This window comes from Podospora pseudoanserina (genome assembly GCF_035222485.1).
Source record: "Podospora pseudoanserina strain CBS 124.78 chromosome 7 map unlocalized CBS124.78p_7, whole genome shotgun sequence".
NCBI lineage: Eukaryota > Fungi > Ascomycota > Sordariomycetes > Sordariales > Podosporaceae > Podospora > Podospora pseudoanserina.
The window spans coordinates 1,780,138-1,800,361 of NW_026946671.1; the positions used below are offsets into that span (position 1 = coordinate 1,780,138).

Consider the following 20,224-nt stretch of genomic DNA (forward strand, 5'->3'; position numbering starts at 1 on the left):
CCTGGCCAGGAGCTTGGTGCGTGGAGTGCCATTTTATTAATAGAAACGCTCGTCCACAACATGTGGCGAACGGCAGCTCCCAGCTCCTAGACCGCTACATATTTTCTGCTTTCTGCTTTCTGCTTTCTGCTTTCTGCTTTCTGCTTTCTGCTTTCTGCTTTCTGCTTTCTGCTTTCTGCCTCCTGCTTCGACATGCTTACACTACAAGATTCCAGGCTGAATTACCTGCTTGGTATCCGTACTGCGTAGATGCGAAGGAGCGAGGGAAGCATGCGGCTGTATCCGTACGAGTTGTAAAGTAACCTTGAGCGGTGAGCACTTTACCTTGCCACCTATGAAACCACGGAATGCCCCTTGTTACTGTCTACTGTTCCCGTGTAAAACAACTGTACTGTGCTGGCTTCACACGCCGAGAGATGTCTGTTGAACGCAACCAACAAGGCTTGAAGGTCTCTCGAAGCTCCAGAGCTAGGAGCTGGGCACTGGGCTTATTTGAAACTCTGCCGTAACACCGTGCAGACAGACAGAAGGTGGGCGGCCCACAGGAGCTGCATTGCGCTAAGCTGTGGTGAGAAACGCGTGTGATCAATCACCTTGGACCGCAACGTCCATGGCAGGCTCATGAATTTATGTTTGGCAGGGGGTTCTGGATAGAAATGGGCGAGGTGCAGATGAGCTCGAAATTGAAACCAACTCTGCTAAGGAAGGCATCGGACAATCTGTCTTATCTATCACACACGATACTCGTGAGAGGTTGCTCTCCAAATGGAAGCTCTGAGTCACTGTGCGAGAACGTCTGCGCAGGGACTGACTTGGCTCGGCAAGGTCCCTGTCATTTTGCAGGGTCCAGCGGGTAGAAGAAGTAGAGACAACCACCAAGAGACTCGGAGTGGATATTCATCTTGCGCTCGATTTAAAGTATCGAATAAGTATCCCTCTACCAGCCCCGGAGTTCCAAGATTTCCTTGTTAGATCAGTTGCGCCTTTGGCCAAGGAACACCACCCATCGCTTGACCAGGCCCTAACGAGGCATGCTGGTCCATCGATTCCTTAGCTCTCTCACTACAGGGGTAAGCTTTTCCATTCCGCACTGTGTCGCTGTGTCGCTGTGTCGCTGTGCCGCTGGTGTCCGTCACTGCCTGACAGTTGGATGGGACCCAGTTGACGGCTGTCCAGTCCCCCAATCATTCGCCGCATGGCACCGGGACGATCTGGGTTTCTGGACAGACAGACCTGAGAGGGAGACCTGAGACTGTCATCCATGGCAGAAGCTGTCTGTCTGTCTTGCTCAAGCCAGCCTTTCCTCGTCTTCACCTTATGCAACTGCCGCCTTCACCTACCTCGATTCCTTGGGCTGATGCCAATTGTAAACGTCGGGTTCCTCGAGAGTGTGATTTCAGCAGACCAGCGGGTATACGAAGCTATTTGGACCCTTCAAGAATCAATTGCGTCCCGTCGGGATAGCATGCGATAGCCTGCTTCACTGCCCTGTTCCCGTCCCCCCCCACCGCTCCGCTGCTGCCCGCCGCCGCCCGCCGCTGTCGCTGCCTCCTCCGTGTCTGTCCCCCCCACCCCTCCAATCTTCAACGTGCTTCTACTCTGTTCTTGCCTCTTGTTTCCCTCGACCACACCTACGCAATCTCGACGCTTCCGACTTGTCTCTGCCTTTTACGCTGTCGCCAGAGTCGCCTGGAGCCTGTAACCCATTCTCGGTCCCACGGACGATGACTGTGTCGAGTGACGCTGGCAGTAAGCTTGAGGGTGTCGCCGCCATGTCCAATTCCGCTGCCTCTGCGTCGACCACTGCCGCTGGCGGCACTGCGCCCGTCGGTGATGAAGTTGGTATGTTTTTCCCCAATGGTGTCGTTCCGACCATCCGGTTTCGATTGAGTCCTGCAAAACTGACAAGTGCTCCCTTTGGTGGCGAGAAAAAAGCCTCAACAATCACGGTCAACACCAAGGTTCCCGCAGCCAGTTTCCCGACGCCCAAGACCGACAAGCCGCGCCCTCATGTTTGCGGCACCTGCCAGCGCTCGTTCGCTCGGCTGGAGCATCTCAAGCGCCACGAGCGCTCGCATACCAAAGAAAAGCCGTTTGAGTGTCCCGAGTGCACGCGTTGCTTTGCTCGCCGCGATCTGCTGTTGCGACACCAGCAGAAGCTCCATCAGACCACGACTCCTTCCTCCCGTCCACGTAATCGTCGCGAGAGCGCCAGCGGGGCCGCCCCCGGTGCCAGCCGTGTCCGCAAAAACAGCATCGCAGGTCCGAGTGCTGCTGCCGCTGCCGCTGCTGCCGCCGCCAACAGCAATGCCGCGTCCATGAGACCGCGCGCCAACACTATCAGCCACATCGACAATGCTGCGATGCAGAACATGCTGGCAACGAACCTGCAGGTCCAAAGGGGAATCCAGCCTACGCACAGCCGTCACGCTAGCCTCGTTGGTCTGCCCATGAGCAACACCTTTGACACCTATGGCATGGCTGCCGCTCTGGCGCAGCGAGGGGCTCCTCATGGCCTTCCCAAGCTGGAGACTCACGGCATCAGCATGGACTTCACCGGTGGCCTGCGGACAGCGCCTCCTCTCCCATTCAATCCCGAATTCGAGTATGACAACCTGTTCTTCGGCCCTGCCACAAGCTCGACCATCAATCCAAATGCTCTGCACTACAGCGACTCGCCGCCGCCAATGTCCATGGACCCGTTATCCCCCTTCGCACACGGGCTTCCCGACATGACGGGTACCCAGCAGCTGGATGATGGGTTCGAGTGGTTGAACGGCTTTGAAAACCAAATGTCATTCAACAGCGGCCCCAATGAGAATGCTGTGGACGGCTCATCACCCTCAGCCATTAGCACCACCAGCCAGAGCGGCATTAGCGATGTCATGGTGGACGGTTCCAACCACCAGTCCGTCTCGACTGTGGTTTGGCAGCCCTCTATCATGGGCCCACCGCAGATGGGCAACCCCTTCTCTCTCGACATGGGCGGCTCGGTATTCCCAGACCTTTTGAGTGGCGCCCCCCTCTCGCCGCAACCGCCACCAGCTGGTAAGGCCATCGGCGATGGCTACTTTTCGACACCTCCTCCCTCTCTCAGCTCGCTGAGTCCATCGATTCTCTCAGGCTTGAATGGTCCAAACCTGAGTCAAACTCTTAATATGGGTGCCGGTCCGGAGACGCCGTCCTCGATGAATGGTAGTAATCATGGCACCTTACCCGTCTCGACAATCACTGATTCAACAAGAAATGCCATCCTAGGTGCCCTCTCGGCCTCCCAGGCGTCCGCCTTCGGCACGCGAAGATACTCCTTTGCGACGTCGAACTCGCCATTGACCGCGCAACCGCCGACGAACACCAGCAGCTCCGATCAGAACAGCAGCAGTAACCTCCCGAGCACGCGAGACCTTCAGCGATATGTCGGGGCCTATTTGCGCTACTTTCACCCCCACCTGCCGTTTGTCCACGTTCCGACGCTTTCGTTCGAGACCTCGCCGCAATCAGCTAACGGTCGAAACAGCGGCATTGGCGGGAGTGGGTGCTTGCTTCTTTCCATGGCGGCAATTGGTGCCCTGTTTGAGTTGGAGCATCAGGCGTCGATGGAGTTGTTTGGGTTGGCCAAGAAAATGATCCAGTTGTACCTCGACGAGCGGAGGAAAGCGAACGTAAGAAAGGCAGAGTCTATCCGACGAACTCCCCTGTCGGACCAGAATTCACATCAGCAGGACCCTTCCGTCGAGACTCCCGTGTGGTTGGTACAGGCAATGCTTCTGAATGTCGTGTATGGTCATAATTGCGGAGACAAGCGGTCCGGAGAGATAGCGACCACCCATGCCGCTGCGTTAGTAAGTCTTGCGCAAGGAGCCGAGCTCTTGCGGGCACCGCGACCCGAGCCTGCCAAAGATGTTGACATGATGGATGTGGATGCCGCTTGGAACGGAACCGCGAGGAAGGAAGCTGACGAACAGGTCGAGTGGCTGCGCTGGAAGGCGGCCGAGGAAAGAAAACGTACTCTCTATGCTGTCTTTATCCTTTCTAGTCTTCTGGTGTCGGCATACAATCACACTCCGGCTCTGACCAATTCCGAGATCTACCTCGACCTGCCCTGCGACGAGGAGTTCTTTGCTGCCGAGTCTGCCAGTGTCTTCCAGTCAAAAGGCGGCGCCCCCGCGGCAAACCGTAATCGCATGACGTTTCATGAGGCACTGGGTGAGCTGCTCCGCACAAACGAGAAGGAGCAGAAGAATCTGGCTCTCAAGAACGTTCACCAGCCGTTTGGCACAGCGGTTAATATCAACGACCTACCCAAGAGCAACCTGAAACCTAGCAGCTTTGGCTGTCTGATCCTGATCAATGCTTTGCACAATTACATTTGGGAGACGCGCCAGCGACACCACAACAAGGTGTGGACCAACGAGGAGACGGAAAAAATGCATCGGCACATCGAGCCAGCCCTCCGGGCCTGGCACGCGGCCTGGGCAAGTAACCCTCACCACAGCCCAGAGCGTCCCAACCCTTTTGGCCTGGGCCCTCTCTCCGCCGACGCCATCACCATGCTTGACCTAGCCTATGTGCGCCTCTTTGTAAACCTGTCACGGTCCAAGGAGAAGTTCTGGCAGCGGGACTGGGACGGCATGGCCGAGGAGCTGGCAAGAGGGTCGGAAATCATACAGCATGCTGAGCATTCTCCGGCGTCCAACACCGATTCGGCCGCCACGGAGCAGTCAGATGCATCTGGAGTAAGCCCACACTTTGTCGACTCCCCACTAACGCAAACCTCCTCTCCTGACTTTGCCGCGTCCAAGTTCTCGCAGTCTGGGACAATCAACCCAGCTGCCGTGACACAATCCCAGCAGCAGCAGCAGCAGCAGCCTTCGGGCACACGATCCACAACGCGCAGGGAAAAGCATCTGCGGAAAGCAGCCTTCTTCGCCGCCGAGTCCCTCTCGGTTTCGGACAAGCTCGGCGTGACTTTTGCCAATCTGACCAGTCGCGAATTGCCGCTGCAATCGACTCTCTGTGTGTTTGACTGCGCCCAGGTCTTGGCAGAATGGGTGGCGACGTTGCAGGACCGGGTTGGGCGTTATCTTGGGATTCTGGGCCGAGACAGTGTTGATCTCACACAGGTACCTGCCATCATGCTTCTTGAAGAGGAGGATCTGAAACTGCTGGGCAAAATCGACAGCATCATTCGTGGCGCCGAGACGAAGATGAATCAGGACATGGCTGGTGGCGATGCTGCGGTGACGGGCATGGATGGCAAGCCTCATCTCGGCGACAGTCCCGGTTACGCCGCGAATCTGCTCAGAGTCACTGCCTACATGTTCGACAAAGCCGCTGTATGGCCAGGTGTGTACAGAACCGTTCCTTTCGTTGCCAACCGTGAACCTCTGCTAACTAAACGGCCTGTAGTGACTCGCCTGATCACCGCCTGCCTGGAAACTCATGCTGGTCATATGCGAGTGCGCGCAGAGAAATCGGTCATGGTCCACGAATGAACTTTTGGTTGCAGCCTTGCCGACTGGCAGGAGATTGAATGCAGGGCTCGGGTGCTGTAGCCCCACGTTTGCGTTATGTTACGACCACCATTTCTGTACGACATTGATACCCTTTTATGTTCTGTCGGCTTTCTTATCTTCATTCATGTTGTCTGTACACTTACACTTTGCCACTCCATCATGGCATCCTCGACTTCAACAGTCTTACTGGGCGGATGGATCCGGAAGGGAGATGAGGGGGATGGCATGATCTTTTGCGGTATACGGTGCCTGATGGCCGAGGTGTGCTGGTTGGCAGGCTTCACTTTTGCGGAACTAGCTCTCTCCTTACACTCCCACACGAGCACAGTCCCAAAAGCCATGCGCGACTCGGCCTTTTTGTCAGGACAACGCGGGTTTTCTTTCAAGGCATGGTATGGGGAGGAAGGGGGGGGAGGCGGGGGCGTATCTCGTTTACTTTATTTCCCCCAACACATATGATGCTGTATGGAGATCCAAGGGGCAAAGATTCACAATCATATTGTCTGGACACGACGACGCGTTATGAAGATGAAACAACATTACTTACGAATTTGACGGGATGGAGGCGCTTGGGAAAAAGTTTAGGGAAAGGTTTTGGAGGGGGAAATCGGTTCAACTCTGGGAGCTTGTATTATTCAAACAAGGACACTCGCTGGTTTGACTGTGGCTGGCCAAGAAGGAAGCCGAGCAGGCCCAGGAAGAAATGGTCCTAGTGGTTTTCCCTCGAAATAAGGGATTTGTGTCGGGTACAGTAAAATAGTAAAAGCAGAGAGGAGAGAGACAAAATCAGAGAGCAATAAATGTGTGCCTGAATATTATCTTGGCGAATCTGAGACCCTTCTTGCATAGCGGAAAACGGTTGGTAGGGGTTCACTTTTAATGTGAACAGTTCAGACGGTTAGTACCCATCACTCGCAGACAGGTGAAGCCGATTGGTGGTCGGTTGGAGAAGAGACTCGAGTCGGGAGAAGGGATGATGTGTACAACAACGGTCTTGCTGTACCGTTGTAGACAAGTTCTCAAAAAGCGTGGCTCCTTGTTGGCGTTGGGTTTGCCATCTGCTGGGATTCCGCCTCGGCGCCCCCCTTTCTTAATTTTTTTTGTTGGCAAGTGTGGGGTGGACATGTGAGCTGGTGTTGGGGAAATCGGGAAACCCCTCTTCGTCGAGCCAGTCGGAGTGAAGCGATTGCAGCAGCCCAACCTGGTTGAAACTGCCAATTGGGATTTCGATGTTCATGGTGCAGATCCACATGGAGGCCAGATGGTTTGAAGATCCAGGGTCTCCGGGGGAAGTTGGATCTGGCATTCTGGATGCCAGAGAACATGGCATTTTGCTTTGTCTCCAAAAGGGACTGTCTGCTGTGAAACACCAACGTCTGCCACCCGCGTTCTTTTGTGTTGCATGTTGCATGTGTGCCGCCGGGATGCCTCGTCACTTGCCAGCAACCCGCGTGTCAGTCAATGCCCAGTGACCGCCTTTTTGCTCTTGAACTCTATTTTTTTTTATACTGGGCCCTTATCGAGATGGGTCCAATCAGCGGCGTCAATTGCAACGGCAAAATGGGTTTGGTTTGCAATCTTAATCGCGTCCTGGCACCGTAGCACACGCATATCGCCCGCACCAGCTCCAGCCAAGGGGACCCGTTCTTTTGAGGCTAGATTCGTTTTCTGTTGGCCTGGGCCTGAGCTGGGGACCAGACAAAAGAGGACACACGTGGGGCTCGCCGGCCAGAGGGGCAGGGGAGACATGGATGGCACCCGTTGACAGACACGCAGCCAGATGCAGGGTCCCTGTCAGTTTCGAACGAGAGTAAAAAAAAAAAAATGGGAGAAAAACGGACAGTCGCTGGCTGGTGGTCCCCTGGTGGTCCCCTGTTGCGGTTTCGCTCGAGCGGGCGGTGGAAGAAGTTTAATTCCTCCTCCTCTCCCTCTTTTTCTCGCCCGCTTTCCCCCCTTCCCTCCCCTTCTCTTTCCTTTCTCATCTCCCCCATCGCCTCTCCGTCTCCGTGGATTTGGCTCCCTCCCCCCAGATCCATACAATCAGCCCAAGATGGCGACCGCTATCACCACCACCGAGACCAGGAGTCGCAAGGCCAACGGCGGTGCCAATGGCGTGCTCAAGACCAAGGTGGTCGAGTATCCCGACATTCAGACCATCCGCGATGCCATCCCCGCCCACTGCTTCGAGCCAACTATCCTCCACTCGATGGCTTATGTCTTCCGCGACCTCATCATGGCCGGCGCCCTTGGCTGGGCTGCCTTCACCTACATCCCCCAGATCAACGACAGCATCGTCCGCGGTCTTGCCTGGGCCCTCTATGGCTACCTCCAGGGCCTCGTCCTGACGGGCGTCTGGATCTTGGCTCACGAGGCCGGCCACGGCGCCTTCTCCAAGCACCAAAACTTCAACGACGTCGTTGGCTGGGTCCTCCACTCGGCTCTCATGGTGCCCTACTTCTCCTGGAAGTTCTCTCACCACCGCCATCACCGCTTCACCGGCCACATGGAGAAGGACATGGCCTTCGTCCCCGCCACCAAGGAGGACCGCCAGAAGCGCCGCCTTGCCGACCTCTACCTCGACCGCGAGCTCTTCGAGGACGTCCCCCTTGTCCAGCTCGTCAAGCTCATTTTCCACCAGCTCGCCGGCTGGCAGATGTACCTCTTGTTCAACGCCACCGCCGGTCCCGCCAGCAAGCAGCGCGAGGGCGGCTGGCTCCGCGTCAGCCACTTTGAGCCCACCAGCGCCGTCTTCCGCCCCAGCGAGGCCGTCTACATCTTCATCACCGACGTCGGTCTCGCCATTGTCGGCTACTGCCTCTACCTCGCCTCAACCATGGTCGGCTGGAAGATGGTGTTCCTGATGTACGGCCAGGCCTACTTCTGGGTCCACCACTGGTTGGTCGCCATCACCTACCTCCACCACACCCACCCCGACGTTCCCCACTTCGACGCCGAGAACTGGACATTCGTCAAGGGCGCCCTCGCCACCGTCGACCGCGACTTTGGCTTCGTCGGCCGTCACCTCTTCCACGGCATCATCGACACCCACGTCGTTCACCATCTATTCCCGTAAGTTTGCTCCTTTGTCAACCCTGCTGTCTCCGGCACTCCTGGCTAACAATCTCTTGTCCAGCCGCATCCCCTTCTACAAGGCCGAGGAGGCCACCGAGGCCATCAAGCCCGTGGTCGGCGACCTTTACCACCAGGAGAAGGGCTCGTTCCTCGGCTCGCTCTGGAAGACCTTCACCACCTGCAAGTACGTCGAGGCCGATCCCACCGTGCCGGGCACTCTTAAGTGGGCCGAGAGCAAGTAAAGAGCATCTCTTTTCGCGCTTGATATCATTATTTCTGCTCTTCCTTGGAAAGGGGCCAAGTCCCCAGGGAATGAGAATGATTAGGGATTCATGATGGGAGGCTGGCTTGTATATACCCCAACGGCAACACAGCGACGGAAGGAGTTCATCCCATTGACGATGACGAAGACGAGAAATATACAAAACAAACAAAATTAGAGCGGGTAGAGAAATAGACGATAGAGACTCGAAAAAAAACAGCTACAAGAAGGGGCTAGAAGCAGTTAGCCAGTCGAGCGAGCATTGCATGCTGAGCGAGCGGGATAATATAATTGTTATTGGAACCACAACACCCATTTGTCAAGGTAAGCTGACTTGTCCATGTTGAGAAATTACCCCGCAGATAAGCATGTTACACAGCCAGCATTGATCGGACTTTGGTATAATTAAGGGAATATATACAATTTTATTCTCACAATACATCTAAACCTCCTTCTATCCTTTTCTTCGTCTCAACCCTTCACTTGCAGTCTCATTCCCCGAGTTGGCACCCAAGGTTGACTCGCTCCCCTCGTACCGAAAACTGAAGTCGACCACACCAACCAACCCACTCACCGCCTTGACCAGCCCCTCCAGGTCGTCACATACCAGTGTGGTGCATACCTGCAGCACGGCAAACTCTGCGTATCCCGGCTGTTCCATGTTTCTCGGATCCAGTAGATTCACCTCAACCGGCCTTCTCTTCCTTGGACGGCCGCCATCGTGGTGCTCAGGGATGTGATCAAGTTTGTGGCTCGAACGAGTGGTGCGCTTCCGCAGCAACCTGTCCTCGTCGCGGTCATCTCTCCCTGTTCGGGAGTCGACTAGTCTAACGGGGGCGCCATCCGACTCATTGTCTTCATCATCTTCTTCGCCCGGTCCTTCCTCGGAGCCATTGTCCTCGTCGTCGTTGGCATGTTTGGGGTAAGACTTGGATGACGACAGCGTCATCAGCCGTCTCGTCATCTCGTACGGCCTTGGCAAGGGCAAGAAAGGGGGTAGCCTCTGGCCTGACAATAGAGAGTTCGACAGTAGCGTCAATGTGGACAGAATTGAGTGATGTGTTGGTCTCAGAGTGCGCAGAACCTTGGCGAGAGCGTTGAGCCATTCGCGGCTGCGGATATGGGTTTCATCGCCATCCTCCCCGTTGTGTTCTTTCGAGGTGGCGTGATAAACACGCGTAGGGTGCATGAGCGTGTAGCTTATAAGGGTGAGGTAAGCCATGATTCTTGTGCTTCCCGCAATGATGTCGTCGTAGGCTTCGCGGGGAAACTTCCCCCCTATCGTAGGCTCCCATCGCTGCCACTCGGAATGCTGCATCATGGAGGGGACCAGCATCATGACCTTGCCAAAGATTTTACGGCTAATCTTGTGAAGCTGATGTGCTGGCGTCCCGGGAATATCAACATCTCCAGCCGTGTCGTCCAGATTGGACCGAAGCGTGCTGCTGATAACACCGAAGTAGTTGGCTACCAGGTAGAGAGTTGCTGACAGATCTCTTCGGAGCCAGGTGCGATCTGTCAATGGGGATGGAAATATCGTCCAGAAAAAGGCAACGAGACTGCCACCTGCCACGCAAGCTAGACGATACGGAGCGAGCAAGTATGTTGGATACCAGGGCTGCCCTGTTCGTTCGGCAATCTCCTTTCCAAGTCGGATAGTCTGAAGCTCATACCCGATAATGAGTACTTGGGTGACGATGGTGATCATGATGGCCGGAATGAAACGAGGGTATTTGAGGAAGAAGTAGTAGCTGATGAAGACGAAGAACCACATGATCACAATGGCGCCGGCGGGCTGTTCATCAACGATATACCATATGATCAGGGACAACACCATAGCTATGACTGTGCCTCCAACTCGGCAAAGGAAGCCAAAAAAGGACTGGCCCGATGCTGTTGATGTTAGTCAGTTCAAACCCGACATGGCTGGTCGAAGGGATAGCTTACTCATTGTCATGCCAAGGGCGATTATGATCATGGCCCAAACCAGTCTTTGTTCCATAAAAAAGCGCTGGGTTTCTTCGAGAAAAGCCACAATCCCAACCGTCATGGTAGCACAAGCTACTCGAAACCCAAACATGGACTCTTCGGATCCCAAAAAAGCAGAAATCTTGCGTAGCCCATTGCCAAAGTGCTGCCAAGCTGTTTCTGGTGGCAGGTGCTCCGGATCCTTCTTTCGGTTGTAGCCATCTCCAAAGTATACGATGGTGTTTCTGGTCTCTGTGAGATCTGGCGACTCTTCCCCTGACGAGTCTTCGTTGTTGAATACCGAGAGGAGTAATTTCTTTAGCCGTTTATTCGACGGTATGATGATCCTATTTCTAGACATAGTCCCATCGGCCACCTTCTTGTCAGCAAACGCGACAAGTGCTTGAACGGCCTCGCCTGAAGCGTGCATCAAATTCTCCATATAAAGAACAATGTAGAGCTGGGACTGATCTCGCTCTCGCTGCTCCGTCAAGTGTTCTTCTCCATACCCGTCTTCATTGTCCTCAAGGCGAAAGCCGCGCTCTCTGACCCAAGTTCTTAGCAGTTCTCCTTTTTTGGAGTAGAAAGCGGCAACCTTTTCATCCATGACTTTGGCAAGTCTGGGGTCGCCGGGTCGAACCTGTTCGCCTTGGGCCTCAACATCTCGTGCCCGTTTTGGCCGTGGTAACAATCCCAAGCAGAGCCCAGCATGTTCCAGACCTTGATCGATAGCTCCAGACAAAATCTCGAACGGCTCATGCATTTGTTTCATGACCTCGTTCCAAACCCTTTTTTCTTTTTCTTTGGCGGCAATCTCGTCATCAGACAGCTCGTCTTCATTGCGAAGACGGTTCCACCCACGGTGTTCCGACACTCTCTTAAAGATGTCGATGATGGTCATCATCCCAAGCCTGTCCGTTCCGGTCAGCTTCTGAGAGGCGTGAGAGAAATTAAAGCGTAGAGGTACTTACACCGGAATGTACACATTCCGAAACAACGAAAACAACTGCCCAATATCATCCCCGTTCAGTTTTCCCCAGGCAAAATCTCTCTTGGCAAACGGTATATCAGCATGCAGCTTCCCCGCCAGCTGCCTCATCTTATCACCAGTCTCTTTCAGCTGTTTTGCAGCCCTCTCTTCCTTGGTCAATCTCCTCCCATTCTCTTCTCTTGAACCCGTTGCCTGGCTTGCGACAGCAAACATGTCCTCTTTCTCCAGTGACACCAGATACTCTCTCTGTAATTTTACTGTCCTCCTCAACAACCCAATCGCGCCCTCAAACTCTTTGAACACCACCAACCGACTACTCATGGGGAAAACGAAGAGATTGACGGCAAAAGCCAATGCTAGTGCCACGAGCATGGCCGTCAACAACTCCCTGACAAACTTCTGTGCCCCGGTAGTTGTTGTCATGAAAGGTCCGTAGGTGGCCGCGACATTGACAAAGATGCTGAAGATGATGACGGGCAAGTTGAAGGCCGGCAGCTTGGCCCTCACTACATTCCCCAGCCAAATGCCAAAGAACAGCCAGACGGCGCAGACAGCCGACTGGCTAGAGTTATATGGTACCATGGTCAAAGCCTGCCCACCCCCTGTTCCTGACGCTGGACGCGGAGCAGAAGATCTGGTGTTTTCCCGGGCCTTGACGGCCGACCAGAGTGCCAGCATGGAGATGGCGGCCCCGAGGCAGACGGAAAAGAGGTTCAGGATCATGTTCATGAGAAACTTTCCCCTCGGGAGAATGGCCAGGGCGAGAACGCTGACGATGGGGACGAGGTAGCCGAGAGTGGTGAAATAGGCGGTTATGGGGGCGGCTTGGTACATGGCAATGGCGATTGTTGGAGGTAGTGACCCCTTGAACATGATGATCAAGGTACCGGCATCGAGTCCTAACCTGTTCGCCAGCCTGCCCACCAAGCTTGGCTTTTTGTCTTGTGGCCCATGGTCGTCTGGCACAGCAGCAGTGTTGTGGTCGACATTGGCACCGGGTGCATATTCGTTTCTCGATTTCGGTACCGGTGGTGTATATGAAGTCGCTTTTGGATATGTGTGTGTAGGACCGTCGAAAGGGCTTTCTGCGTCGATTATCTTCCCCCCCTCCTCCTCGCAGGTTTGTCGTTGTGCTTCATTACTGTCCATGCCAGCTTCGTCTCGGACGGTCAATCGGGGATGCGTCCCAAGTTATCGGACGGAGAAAAGAGAAAGGCGCAATTGTTTTTTGGGCGATTATTCAGGGACAGGGACAGAGGTGTGGTGTAACTGCGTCATGGATGCCGCTTTCCCGGAATTCCATGTTACTGGCCGGTGGAGCCATGTGGAGACGGAGGTTTTACAGCGGATTCCAACCAAGCCCCAGCCGGGTTTGAGGCGGGACACTCCGCTGTCACGAAGTTGCTCCAGGTGGTATGTTCGAGAGGATGCGATTTTGCAGGCGAGCACAGACCAGACACACCAGCTATATATTGTCGGCCACCCTTGCATTTTACTTGATTTCCTCTTTTCTTCTTCAGCTCTCCTTGCCTTCTGGCTTAGATCAAGTGTAGTATCTGTTATTTTCAGTTTAATATCTGAAACTGCTCCAACGGAGCAGAATCTTGATTATCATAATATTTTTTTTATCTCGGCTAACTGTCCTCTGGGCATGCCCATGACGGTTGGCCACAGTGTCCCTGGTCTTACACTGCCTCCAGGTGATGGGAACCCTTTTTCTTTTCATTGCACTCTCGGGTCCTGCTCGAGCTGCGAGGAAGAGAGTACCTACACCTACCTACCAGCAGTGCTTCTGGATGGCCACCACCAAGCCGACAGTGCCACGGCCTGAACACACGCCTGGCCAAGACCCGTGGAACAACAAAAAGAACAAATCGAAGAAGGGCGATCCAAAACACGTTTCCTGTTGCACATGTGCTCTCTTGGGTCGGGTTACACCTGCAGCACACTCATCGTCACCAACCAGCCAGTTGTTCAATTCAGAAAGCTTGTCTGGTCTTGTCATCGCCAAAACCCCACCAAACAAGCCATGATCGGCAGAGCACCTCTCGTGGTGGTGGTCTCGGTGCCGGGCACACCCGGATCAGCACGATGCCGTGTGGGCGTCGCCCGAGATGCCTTCTTGCAAGCCTGCGTGCATTACGTCTTGGCTCTTGCTCGATATAGAGAGGTCTCATCCGGCCATCCGTTGTGTGAGGGGAGCCTCACAACAGTGTCGTATAAATCTTCGCTCAAGCCCACTCCCGAGAAACGATAGAAAATCGCCACAAAATTCTTCGTTGGGCAGCCTGGCCGGTTCTATTTGGAGCAGTTGCCCATTTGTCCGACCATCCTCCAGCACTGAGTTTCATGTCGGTGTAGAAGGCGAGCGGCGCGGAGGGCCATCCAACACCTCTCACCCTGCTACACCTCAGCTCTCAGCAACACTCAAGCCTCATTCACCGCAGCCTGGTTTGACCTGCTCTGCTCGCCCGCCAATCCGGGCGGCCTTGGTTGGAAGGGTGCAGAGACAAACTTAAACCTCTGCTCCTGCTGTTTTCTCTTTTTTACTTTTCGTCTTTTAGATTTTGTTCTTTCTCGTCTTTGTCTTCTCTTTGGCTATGTGCATCGGTTCTTTACCGACATCAATCACCACGCCGACACACCCTCCGACACGCCCTCCGACGACTCCCCGAGTCTCGCCTCTTGATAACTCGCAAGGTCAACGATGCCAGTCTATTACACACCTCCCCCCGACCCCCCCACCTGCCATCCCTTCTCCATCACCTCCGCCATCACCGCCCCTAGCCCTCCCGGACCCAGATTCCTACCCACCCTACCCCTCCTCACACTCCTCGCGCTCCCGTTCCAAGTCAACCAAATCCTCACTCTCCTCCTCTTCTTCTTCCAAGTCCAAACACAGCCACTCCTCCGACAACCACGAAGAAGGAGGCCACAAGATCCCCTACGTCTTCCTAGGCTCCATAGCCGCGGCCTCCTTCCTCGCACACAAATACTGGCCTAAAGGTTACGTCTACGGCGACAAGGAAGACTGGGAGCTGTCCAAATACGAGAGAAGGGCCAGGGAGAAATTGCAGGCCGCAACGGCCGCCAAGAGGGGCAAGGTGAACGAGAGGGAAGTTAAGAGTTACAGTCCCCGACCACCGGCGCACGACGGCAGGGAGGCGAGAAGGGGTGGGTATGCCTATAAAGGGCCACCTCGGGTATCCCACAGGAGGGAAGTGTATGAAGAACAGGAGGAGGGGGAGGTGTACAGCAACCCCGGAAGTAGAAGAGGAAGCCTGAGAGGTGCCGCCCCCCGGGGAAGAATCGATCCGAGGGGTTACTACAACGACGACGACAGAGAGTATACCAGAGGTCTCTCCGAATACGCCGTCGCGCCCTCGGTCCTGCGGAGTAAGAGCCAAAGCGGGAGAGACCAATTCTACTCTGACGTTGCGCCCTCTCGGGACCGATCCCTTCCTCCCCGTCGCGCCTCCTCTGTTGCGAACGAGGAATATTACATGACACCGGCCATCGGTCCAGCGGCCAGCCGGAATAGAGATAGTCACTACCCCCCGCCACCTCCGCGAAGTTATGTTTCTGGGAGGGAGTTGAGCAGGCCGAGATACCTGATTGAAGAGCCCCGAGCTGGACCGCCCTTGCTTGCCAGGCCAGAAAGCATGAGGGGTAGGGAGTTGCAGAGGAGGCCATACTATGATGAAGAGGTTGTAGCCCCGAGGGCTCCGAGAGAAGCGGTTGTGTATGTGTACCGGGATGCGCCATCAGCAGGAAGCAGAAGGGCGTCTGTTGTCCTGGAGGCTGGGAGGAACAGGGCATTTGACTGGGATTATCGGTGATGTTACTGATTGCTGCCTGCTTCTCACGTCTCAACAGTCTAATATCTAGCTAATCAGGTAGTCATTGATCATTTGCCTTTCGTGTCCATTTTACGCCATCTACTTGCTTATGCCCCCCCCTCCTCTGTTGATCCGTTTGCGATATGATGTTTGTCTGTGCCATATAAGATGCGAATGCTTGCTACCTAGATGTGTCCCATCCACGTCGGCTACAATCAGAAGCGTCCGCATATACCAAATCCCTTAAATCCGTGTTTCAAAAAAATAATATTACGTGTTGCTGAGAACTGCATGAGCATGTTCTAGAACACTCTTGGAGCTGCTCATACTTCATCTGCCGTGTCCTCCTCATCTACAACAATTTTCTGGACTTTGGGCTTTCTACCCCGTTTCCCCACGGCCTTCTTCGGTTTGACTGGAGATGCTTCGGGAGACGTCCCTTCCCCGGCAGAGCTCTTCATCGGACTCCTCTTCAGCGGACTTGGCGGAATTGGAAGCTCGTCAAGATCCAGCCCGGGGTTCCACCCCTTCCCGCCTGTCCTGGCTACCAAATAAGGGTTCAACTCGGCTTTAAACCACCTCTCACCCCGTTTGTTGCTCCTCGATCCACCCTCCATTGCAGACAAAGCAGCTCTTGTCGTCCGCATCCGCTTCGTGCCTTGAGTTCCTTTCCCGCCTTCGCTAAGAAGACTGCTCATCTTCAGTCTCTGCTTCTGGAGGGATTGCTCATAGGCCACAATGCCACGGACATATGGGGCCACGTCGAGGACGATGAGTTTCAGCGTTCTGTCAAACACAGATGGGTCGAGATAGGATGCCGGGATGGCGGAGGACGACTCTGGGGTTGCGATATTGTCAAAGGCAAACGCAAAGTCCATGCGCGTGATAGCCATCGATCCTGGTGTGGGAGACGTGAAGCTCGTTTGAAGACACTGAACCGCTTGTGATTCGGTTAGAGGGCAAAACTCGTCGGCCGACTGATCCTGTAGCGCCTCTATCCTTTTTTTGAGAGAGGCCTTGCCAAGAGACTTGATCGTCAATGGCAAGGAAGTTACGAGGGAGTCATAGTGAGTGGTACAGGGCGAATCAAGATGAGAAAGCCCCTGGACAAAGTCGCCCTGGGCCTTTTCGGAGAGCCCGGGCAGTGTGGCATCCATTGTCTCCTGTACAAGCGGTTAGCAAAAAAGGGAAGACTGCAAAAATTGGTGCCGCTTACCTCTTTGTGCGTGGCGAATGACCCCAGTGAGCAGATGTCAGCCACGCTCAAGGCCTCTGTCATCTCACCAAAGGCCTCAAGAGCACCAAGCCGCCCAGCGGGGGTTGCGCTGACGGGATTGATCTTTTCCGCCCAAGTACCAAGACGAAGCGTGTCCTCCCAGTTCCCGAGATCAACGCCCCAACTCTCCCAAGCTTGCTCAACAAGTTCCTCCTCTGCCTGCAGGGGTGTTGTCTTGTCACTGACAATGCTGTCCCTCGCCAACAGGTTCATGCCTGGCTGGTAGGTGCCCTCACTGACGACCCGAACTACCTCCTGGTTCTCGTCAAGGTCCACCCCTTTTGGCCAGCGAGGATAAAACCAGTCAAACCCTCCTCTGCGGTCACCAACTCCCATCTGACACCAGTATTGGAGGTCCATTGTGGCCGCACGGATGTCGCAATCTCGTGAGTCGTAGAGTGTCTCGACAGCCTGGCGGGCAAGCGCATGACCCTCATTTGCTGCAATAAGAATGAGACGATCAATGGCAAGATCTCTCGGGGGTGGGCTGAGCCGGAAGATGCCATGCATCCTCAAGGTGTGTAAAGGAACCAGAGTCTCATCATTGCACGTAATGATGAAGGGGCGTCGGGATTGTGTGATAAGGTCAACCACTGTTGACCAAAACTGCTTGTCCTCATCATAAAGAACATCAACCTCCTCCAGCAGAATCAAGGACTGCCTTTGGCTTCTAGAAGAACCCTTCTTGACATCTGTTGGTGCTGCTGTCTCGCCTGACGCGACTGTTGATGATTTTGGTTTTGCAGCCACCACCGGATTTGGTTTGAAGAATGAAGCCATGGTAGACTGCTTGCCCGACTTTATATCGGCTGCAGTTTCGTCCTCACCCTTGGCGTCATTGTTGTCTCCCGGGGTACTGGACTCATGCTGCCGGACATGATGATTTCTGGTCATGTCACCAATCTTGGCGAGTACGTCCTTTCCAGCTCGTCTCGTGCTGGAATTGATCTCAAAGATTTCAAAGTTCAGCTCATTTGCAACTGCATGAACCATGGTCGTTTTGCCACAGCCCGGGGGACCGCTGATGATAAGTGTATTGGCCATCTTTTCGCCCTTGCTCAAACTCAGAGACCGGATGACCGTCTTTCTCAAGATGCCCCTGGCGCCACTAGCGGTCCAGTCTGCTTCGTCGCCAGAGAAGTCATCCAGCCCATAGTCCTCGTTGTCACTAGAAACGATGAACCCGTCGAGCCTTCTGCGTCGCTTCTTCTTCCCATGCTTCGCCTTGGACCGTGGACTGACTTTGTCATCTTTTGACCCTGTGTCAACCGACTGAACCACCAGTGCTTGCAGCCATTCCTTCAGGAGAAAAGCCTCTTGGCCAGGCTGGAGAACCTCGGCAGCGCATGTGGGGGCGTACTTTTGGACCCAATTGACCGTCTCACACTGGGACTGGTCGAATGCAGAAAGAGAGGAAGAGATTGACGCAAAAAGAAGGGAGAGCTGAGCTGGTGGCTGAGCTTTTCCACCCGTGTCTTTAGTAAAGAGTGTACGCTGAGTCCCGTTCTTGCCTGGTGCAGATGTCTGGAAAGTTTTGAGCTCCGGAAGGATACGTGCCTGAAGCTTACTTCCACTCTCAAAATGTTTCTGAGGAAGTCGCAGCTCCGGAGGAGGAGGGACGACTACATCCGTATTGATATTGCGAATGTCTTTGACAAGGGATTCTATGTTCAAGGTCATGGCTGTGAGGGCCAACACTGACTCAGCAAGGGGCACCTTGACAGAAAGGCCCTTTGACTTCCGAGCTGCCAATAAACACAGATTGTCCTCTGCCACCTGGGTCTCTGGTCTTCCGATCGCCTCAGGCTCGTCCTCGTCGCCTCGAATATGCACCATCCCCTGCCACGGCCATGCTGGCTGCTTGGCCCCCGGGAATTTGAGGCCCAGGTTCTTGACGCCGAACTGAGGTAGGGGGGCTTTGTGCACCTGCGCGGTCCGTGGCTTCTTAGGGGAGAAAGGCGTTGAGCCGAATATTTTTGACTTGGTCTTGGTAGGCCGGGGCGAGGTCGGTTCACTGGGCTTGACATCTTCGGGTACCGCCTCCTGCTTTTTGGCCTTGCCGAGAAAGAATGGATGTGTCGATTTGGATGATGTTGGAGCTGCTGTCTTTGGAGCCGTGGGGTATGTCTTCTCCGTGCCAGATGCCTGCGGGGATTCAGATTCAACTGCCGGCTGTGCAGGTGTGGCAGACAGTATAGAATTGATGCGCGTGCCAATTCGAGTCCGAGTTTCCATGTCTGTTCCATATTTGATGCACACTACCATTGCCTTTGGCTTCCTGCCACGTTTCTTGGGGGCCTGTTTTTCACCCGCCGCAACAGTTCCCTGCACAGTTGGTGTCGCCTTGGGTACTGGGGGAGGGCCGATTGTTCCAGTCTTGGGGTCAAGAAGCAAGAGTTTTTTGGGCTTCGGTGCAGTTTTTCCTGGCGCTGAGGGTTCTGTTGAAGCGGCAGTGCTGGAGGTGTCGTTACTGCTTGGTTGCGTTGCAGACGAACCCTCATGCTTACCCACAAGCTCTGGCGTATCTGTTGGACATGGTTCGCTTTGCTTGACTTTGGTGAAGAGACTGGCAATGATACTAGCCCCAGAGACCCTCGCCCGTTTGTTTGCCTTTTGTTTCTGCGGCTCCTCGGCTTCCAGTGCGTCACTGCTGTTCACATTGCGTCTCTTTTTGCCGCCACTTTCGAGTGCATGATTCACCGCCGTATCATCTTCTGTTTTACTGTTGTCCTTCGCGGTGATCGGAGTCGATATAGGGGAGGATTCGGCAGCCTCACTTTCGAGGGCATGCGGGGTCATTCGGTTTGGTGTGAAGAAAGGGTGTAGGGGTCGGTGAGCCGGAGTTGCAACCATGACTACTGGAGATGCAGTCTCGGCCATGGTATGAACCCTTGAATTTTTCACGGTCAGTCAAGACCCATAGACAATTTTCAAGCTTCGAACGGGAGGGCAAAATACCACAGCGTCGTCGCTCAGAGCAAAGGGAAGAGAGACAGCAGAGAAGAGTAGTCTGGGGGTATCATGCTGTGAAGACAAGAAAATGATGCATGTGAATACTCTTCGAGAGGTAAGTAATTGATGATTTTCAACCAAGACGGGACGGGAGAGAGCAGGAAGTCGAGGTGGAATCGGTGATAGGTAAAAGCAGTAAAATTGATGCTGGGAGAAAGTTACCAAGACGAGATCCTGCTTGAGAGTTGAGACCTGAAGTCGCGTCCAACTCAACTTCCACTATAAGCAGTGCCTGGAGAACGCGTTCTGGCGTCTCTCTCCAGCGCGTTTGGCGCTAGCACAGGCCTG

The 20,224-nt window shown here is 54.5% G+C and overlaps 5 protein-coding genes across 5 annotated transcripts; 3 read left to right on the plus strand and 2 right to left on the minus strand.

Moving 5' to 3' along the window:
- Nucleotides 1-1,217: 1,217 nt before the first annotated feature.
- QC764_701460 (uncharacterized protein) lies at nt 1,218-6,413 on the plus strand. The gene is made up of 3 exons (XM_062949810.1): nt 1,218-1,842; nt 1,936-5,346; nt 5,410-6,413. Exons 1-3 carry the CDS (start codon nt 1,725-1,727, stop codon nt 5,493-5,495), a joined length of 3,615 nt encoding a protein of 1,204 aa, XP_062796848.1. The 5' UTR covers nt 1,218-1,724; the 3' UTR covers nt 5,496-6,413.
- Nucleotides 6,414-6,900: 487 nt separating this feature from the next.
- On the plus strand, nt 6,901-11,194 carry QC764_701450 (uncharacterized protein). Its single transcript, XM_062949809.1, has 3 exons — nt 6,901-8,585; nt 8,650-10,063; nt 10,359-11,194. The coding sequence occupies exons 1-2, from the start codon at nt 7,297-7,299 to the stop codon at nt 8,828-8,830; spliced, it is 1,470 nt and encodes a 489-aa protein (XP_062796849.1). The 5' UTR covers nt 6,901-7,296; the 3' UTR covers nt 8,831-10,063; nt 10,359-11,194.
- Nucleotides 9,225-13,217, minus strand: QC764_701440 (uncharacterized protein). Its single transcript, XM_062949808.1, has 3 exons — nt 11,790-13,217; nt 10,798-11,729; nt 9,225-10,743 (listed from the first exon to the last, which is right to left on the minus strand). Exons 1-3 carry the CDS (start codon nt 12,956-12,958, stop codon nt 9,305-9,307), a joined length of 3,540 nt encoding a protein of 1,179 aa, XP_062796850.1. The 5' UTR covers nt 12,959-13,217; the 3' UTR covers nt 9,225-9,304.
- A 1,064-nt stretch (nt 13,218-14,281) lies between these two features.
- Nucleotides 14,282-20,192, minus strand: QC764_701420 (uncharacterized protein). Its single transcript, XM_062949806.1, has 3 exons — nt 16,865-20,192; nt 15,238-16,811; nt 14,282-15,170 (listed from the first exon to the last, which is right to left on the minus strand). Exons 1-2 carry the CDS (start codon nt 19,802-19,804, stop codon nt 15,972-15,974), a joined length of 3,780 nt encoding a protein of 1,259 aa, XP_062796851.1. The 5' UTR covers nt 19,805-20,192; the 3' UTR covers nt 14,282-15,170; nt 15,238-15,971.
- Nucleotides 14,410-15,648, plus strand: QC764_701430 (uncharacterized protein; the record flags this gene model as incomplete). Its single annotated transcript, XM_062949807.1, has 1 exon — nt 14,410-15,648. One exon carries the CDS (start codon nt 14,410-14,412, stop codon nt 15,646-15,648), a length of 1,239 nt encoding a protein of 412 aa, XP_062796852.1.
- Nucleotides 20,193-20,224: the final 32 nt, after the last annotated feature.

Bases quoted from the DNA above. Each gene is read 5' to 3' on its own strand.
- QC764_701460 (XM_062949810.1), top strand. From the start codon at position 1,725: ATGACTGTGTCGAGTGACGCTGGCAGTAAGCTTGAGGGTGTCGCCGCC. The intron at 1,843-1,935 runs GTATGTTTTTCC...GCGAGAAAAAAG, and splicing joins GCCCGTCGGTGATGAAGTTG to CCTCAACAATCACGGTCAAC. The intron at 5,347-5,409 runs GTGTGTACAGAA...AACGGCCTGTAG, and splicing joins CAAAGCCGCTGTATGGCCAG to TGACTCGCCTGATCACCGCC.
- QC764_701450 (XM_062949809.1), top strand. From the start codon at position 7,297: ATGCAGGGTCCCTGTCAGTTTCGAACGAGAGTAAAAAAAAAAAAATGG. The intron at 8,586-8,649 runs GTAAGTTTGCTC...TCTCTTGTCCAG, and splicing joins GTCGTTCACCATCTATTCCC to CCGCATCCCCTTCTACAAGG.
- QC764_701440 (XM_062949808.1), bottom strand. From the start codon at position 12,958: ATGGACAGTAATGAAGCACAACGACAAACCTGCGAGGAGGAGGGGGGG. The intron at 11,730-11,789 runs GTAAGTACCTCT...CGGAACGGACAG, and splicing joins CGGAATGTGTACATTCCGGT to GCTTGGGATGATGACCATCA. The intron at 10,744-10,797 runs GTAAGCTATCCC...TAACATCAACAG, and splicing joins CGCCCTTGGCATGACAATGA to CATCGGGCCAGTCCTTTTTT.
- QC764_701420 (XM_062949806.1), bottom strand. From the start codon at position 19,804: ATGGCCGAGACTGCATCTCCAGTAGTCATGGTTGCAACTCCGGCTCAC. The intron at 16,812-16,864 runs GTAAGCGGCACC...CCGCTTGTACAG, and splicing joins CATTCGCCACGCACAAAGAG to GAGACAATGGATGCCACACT.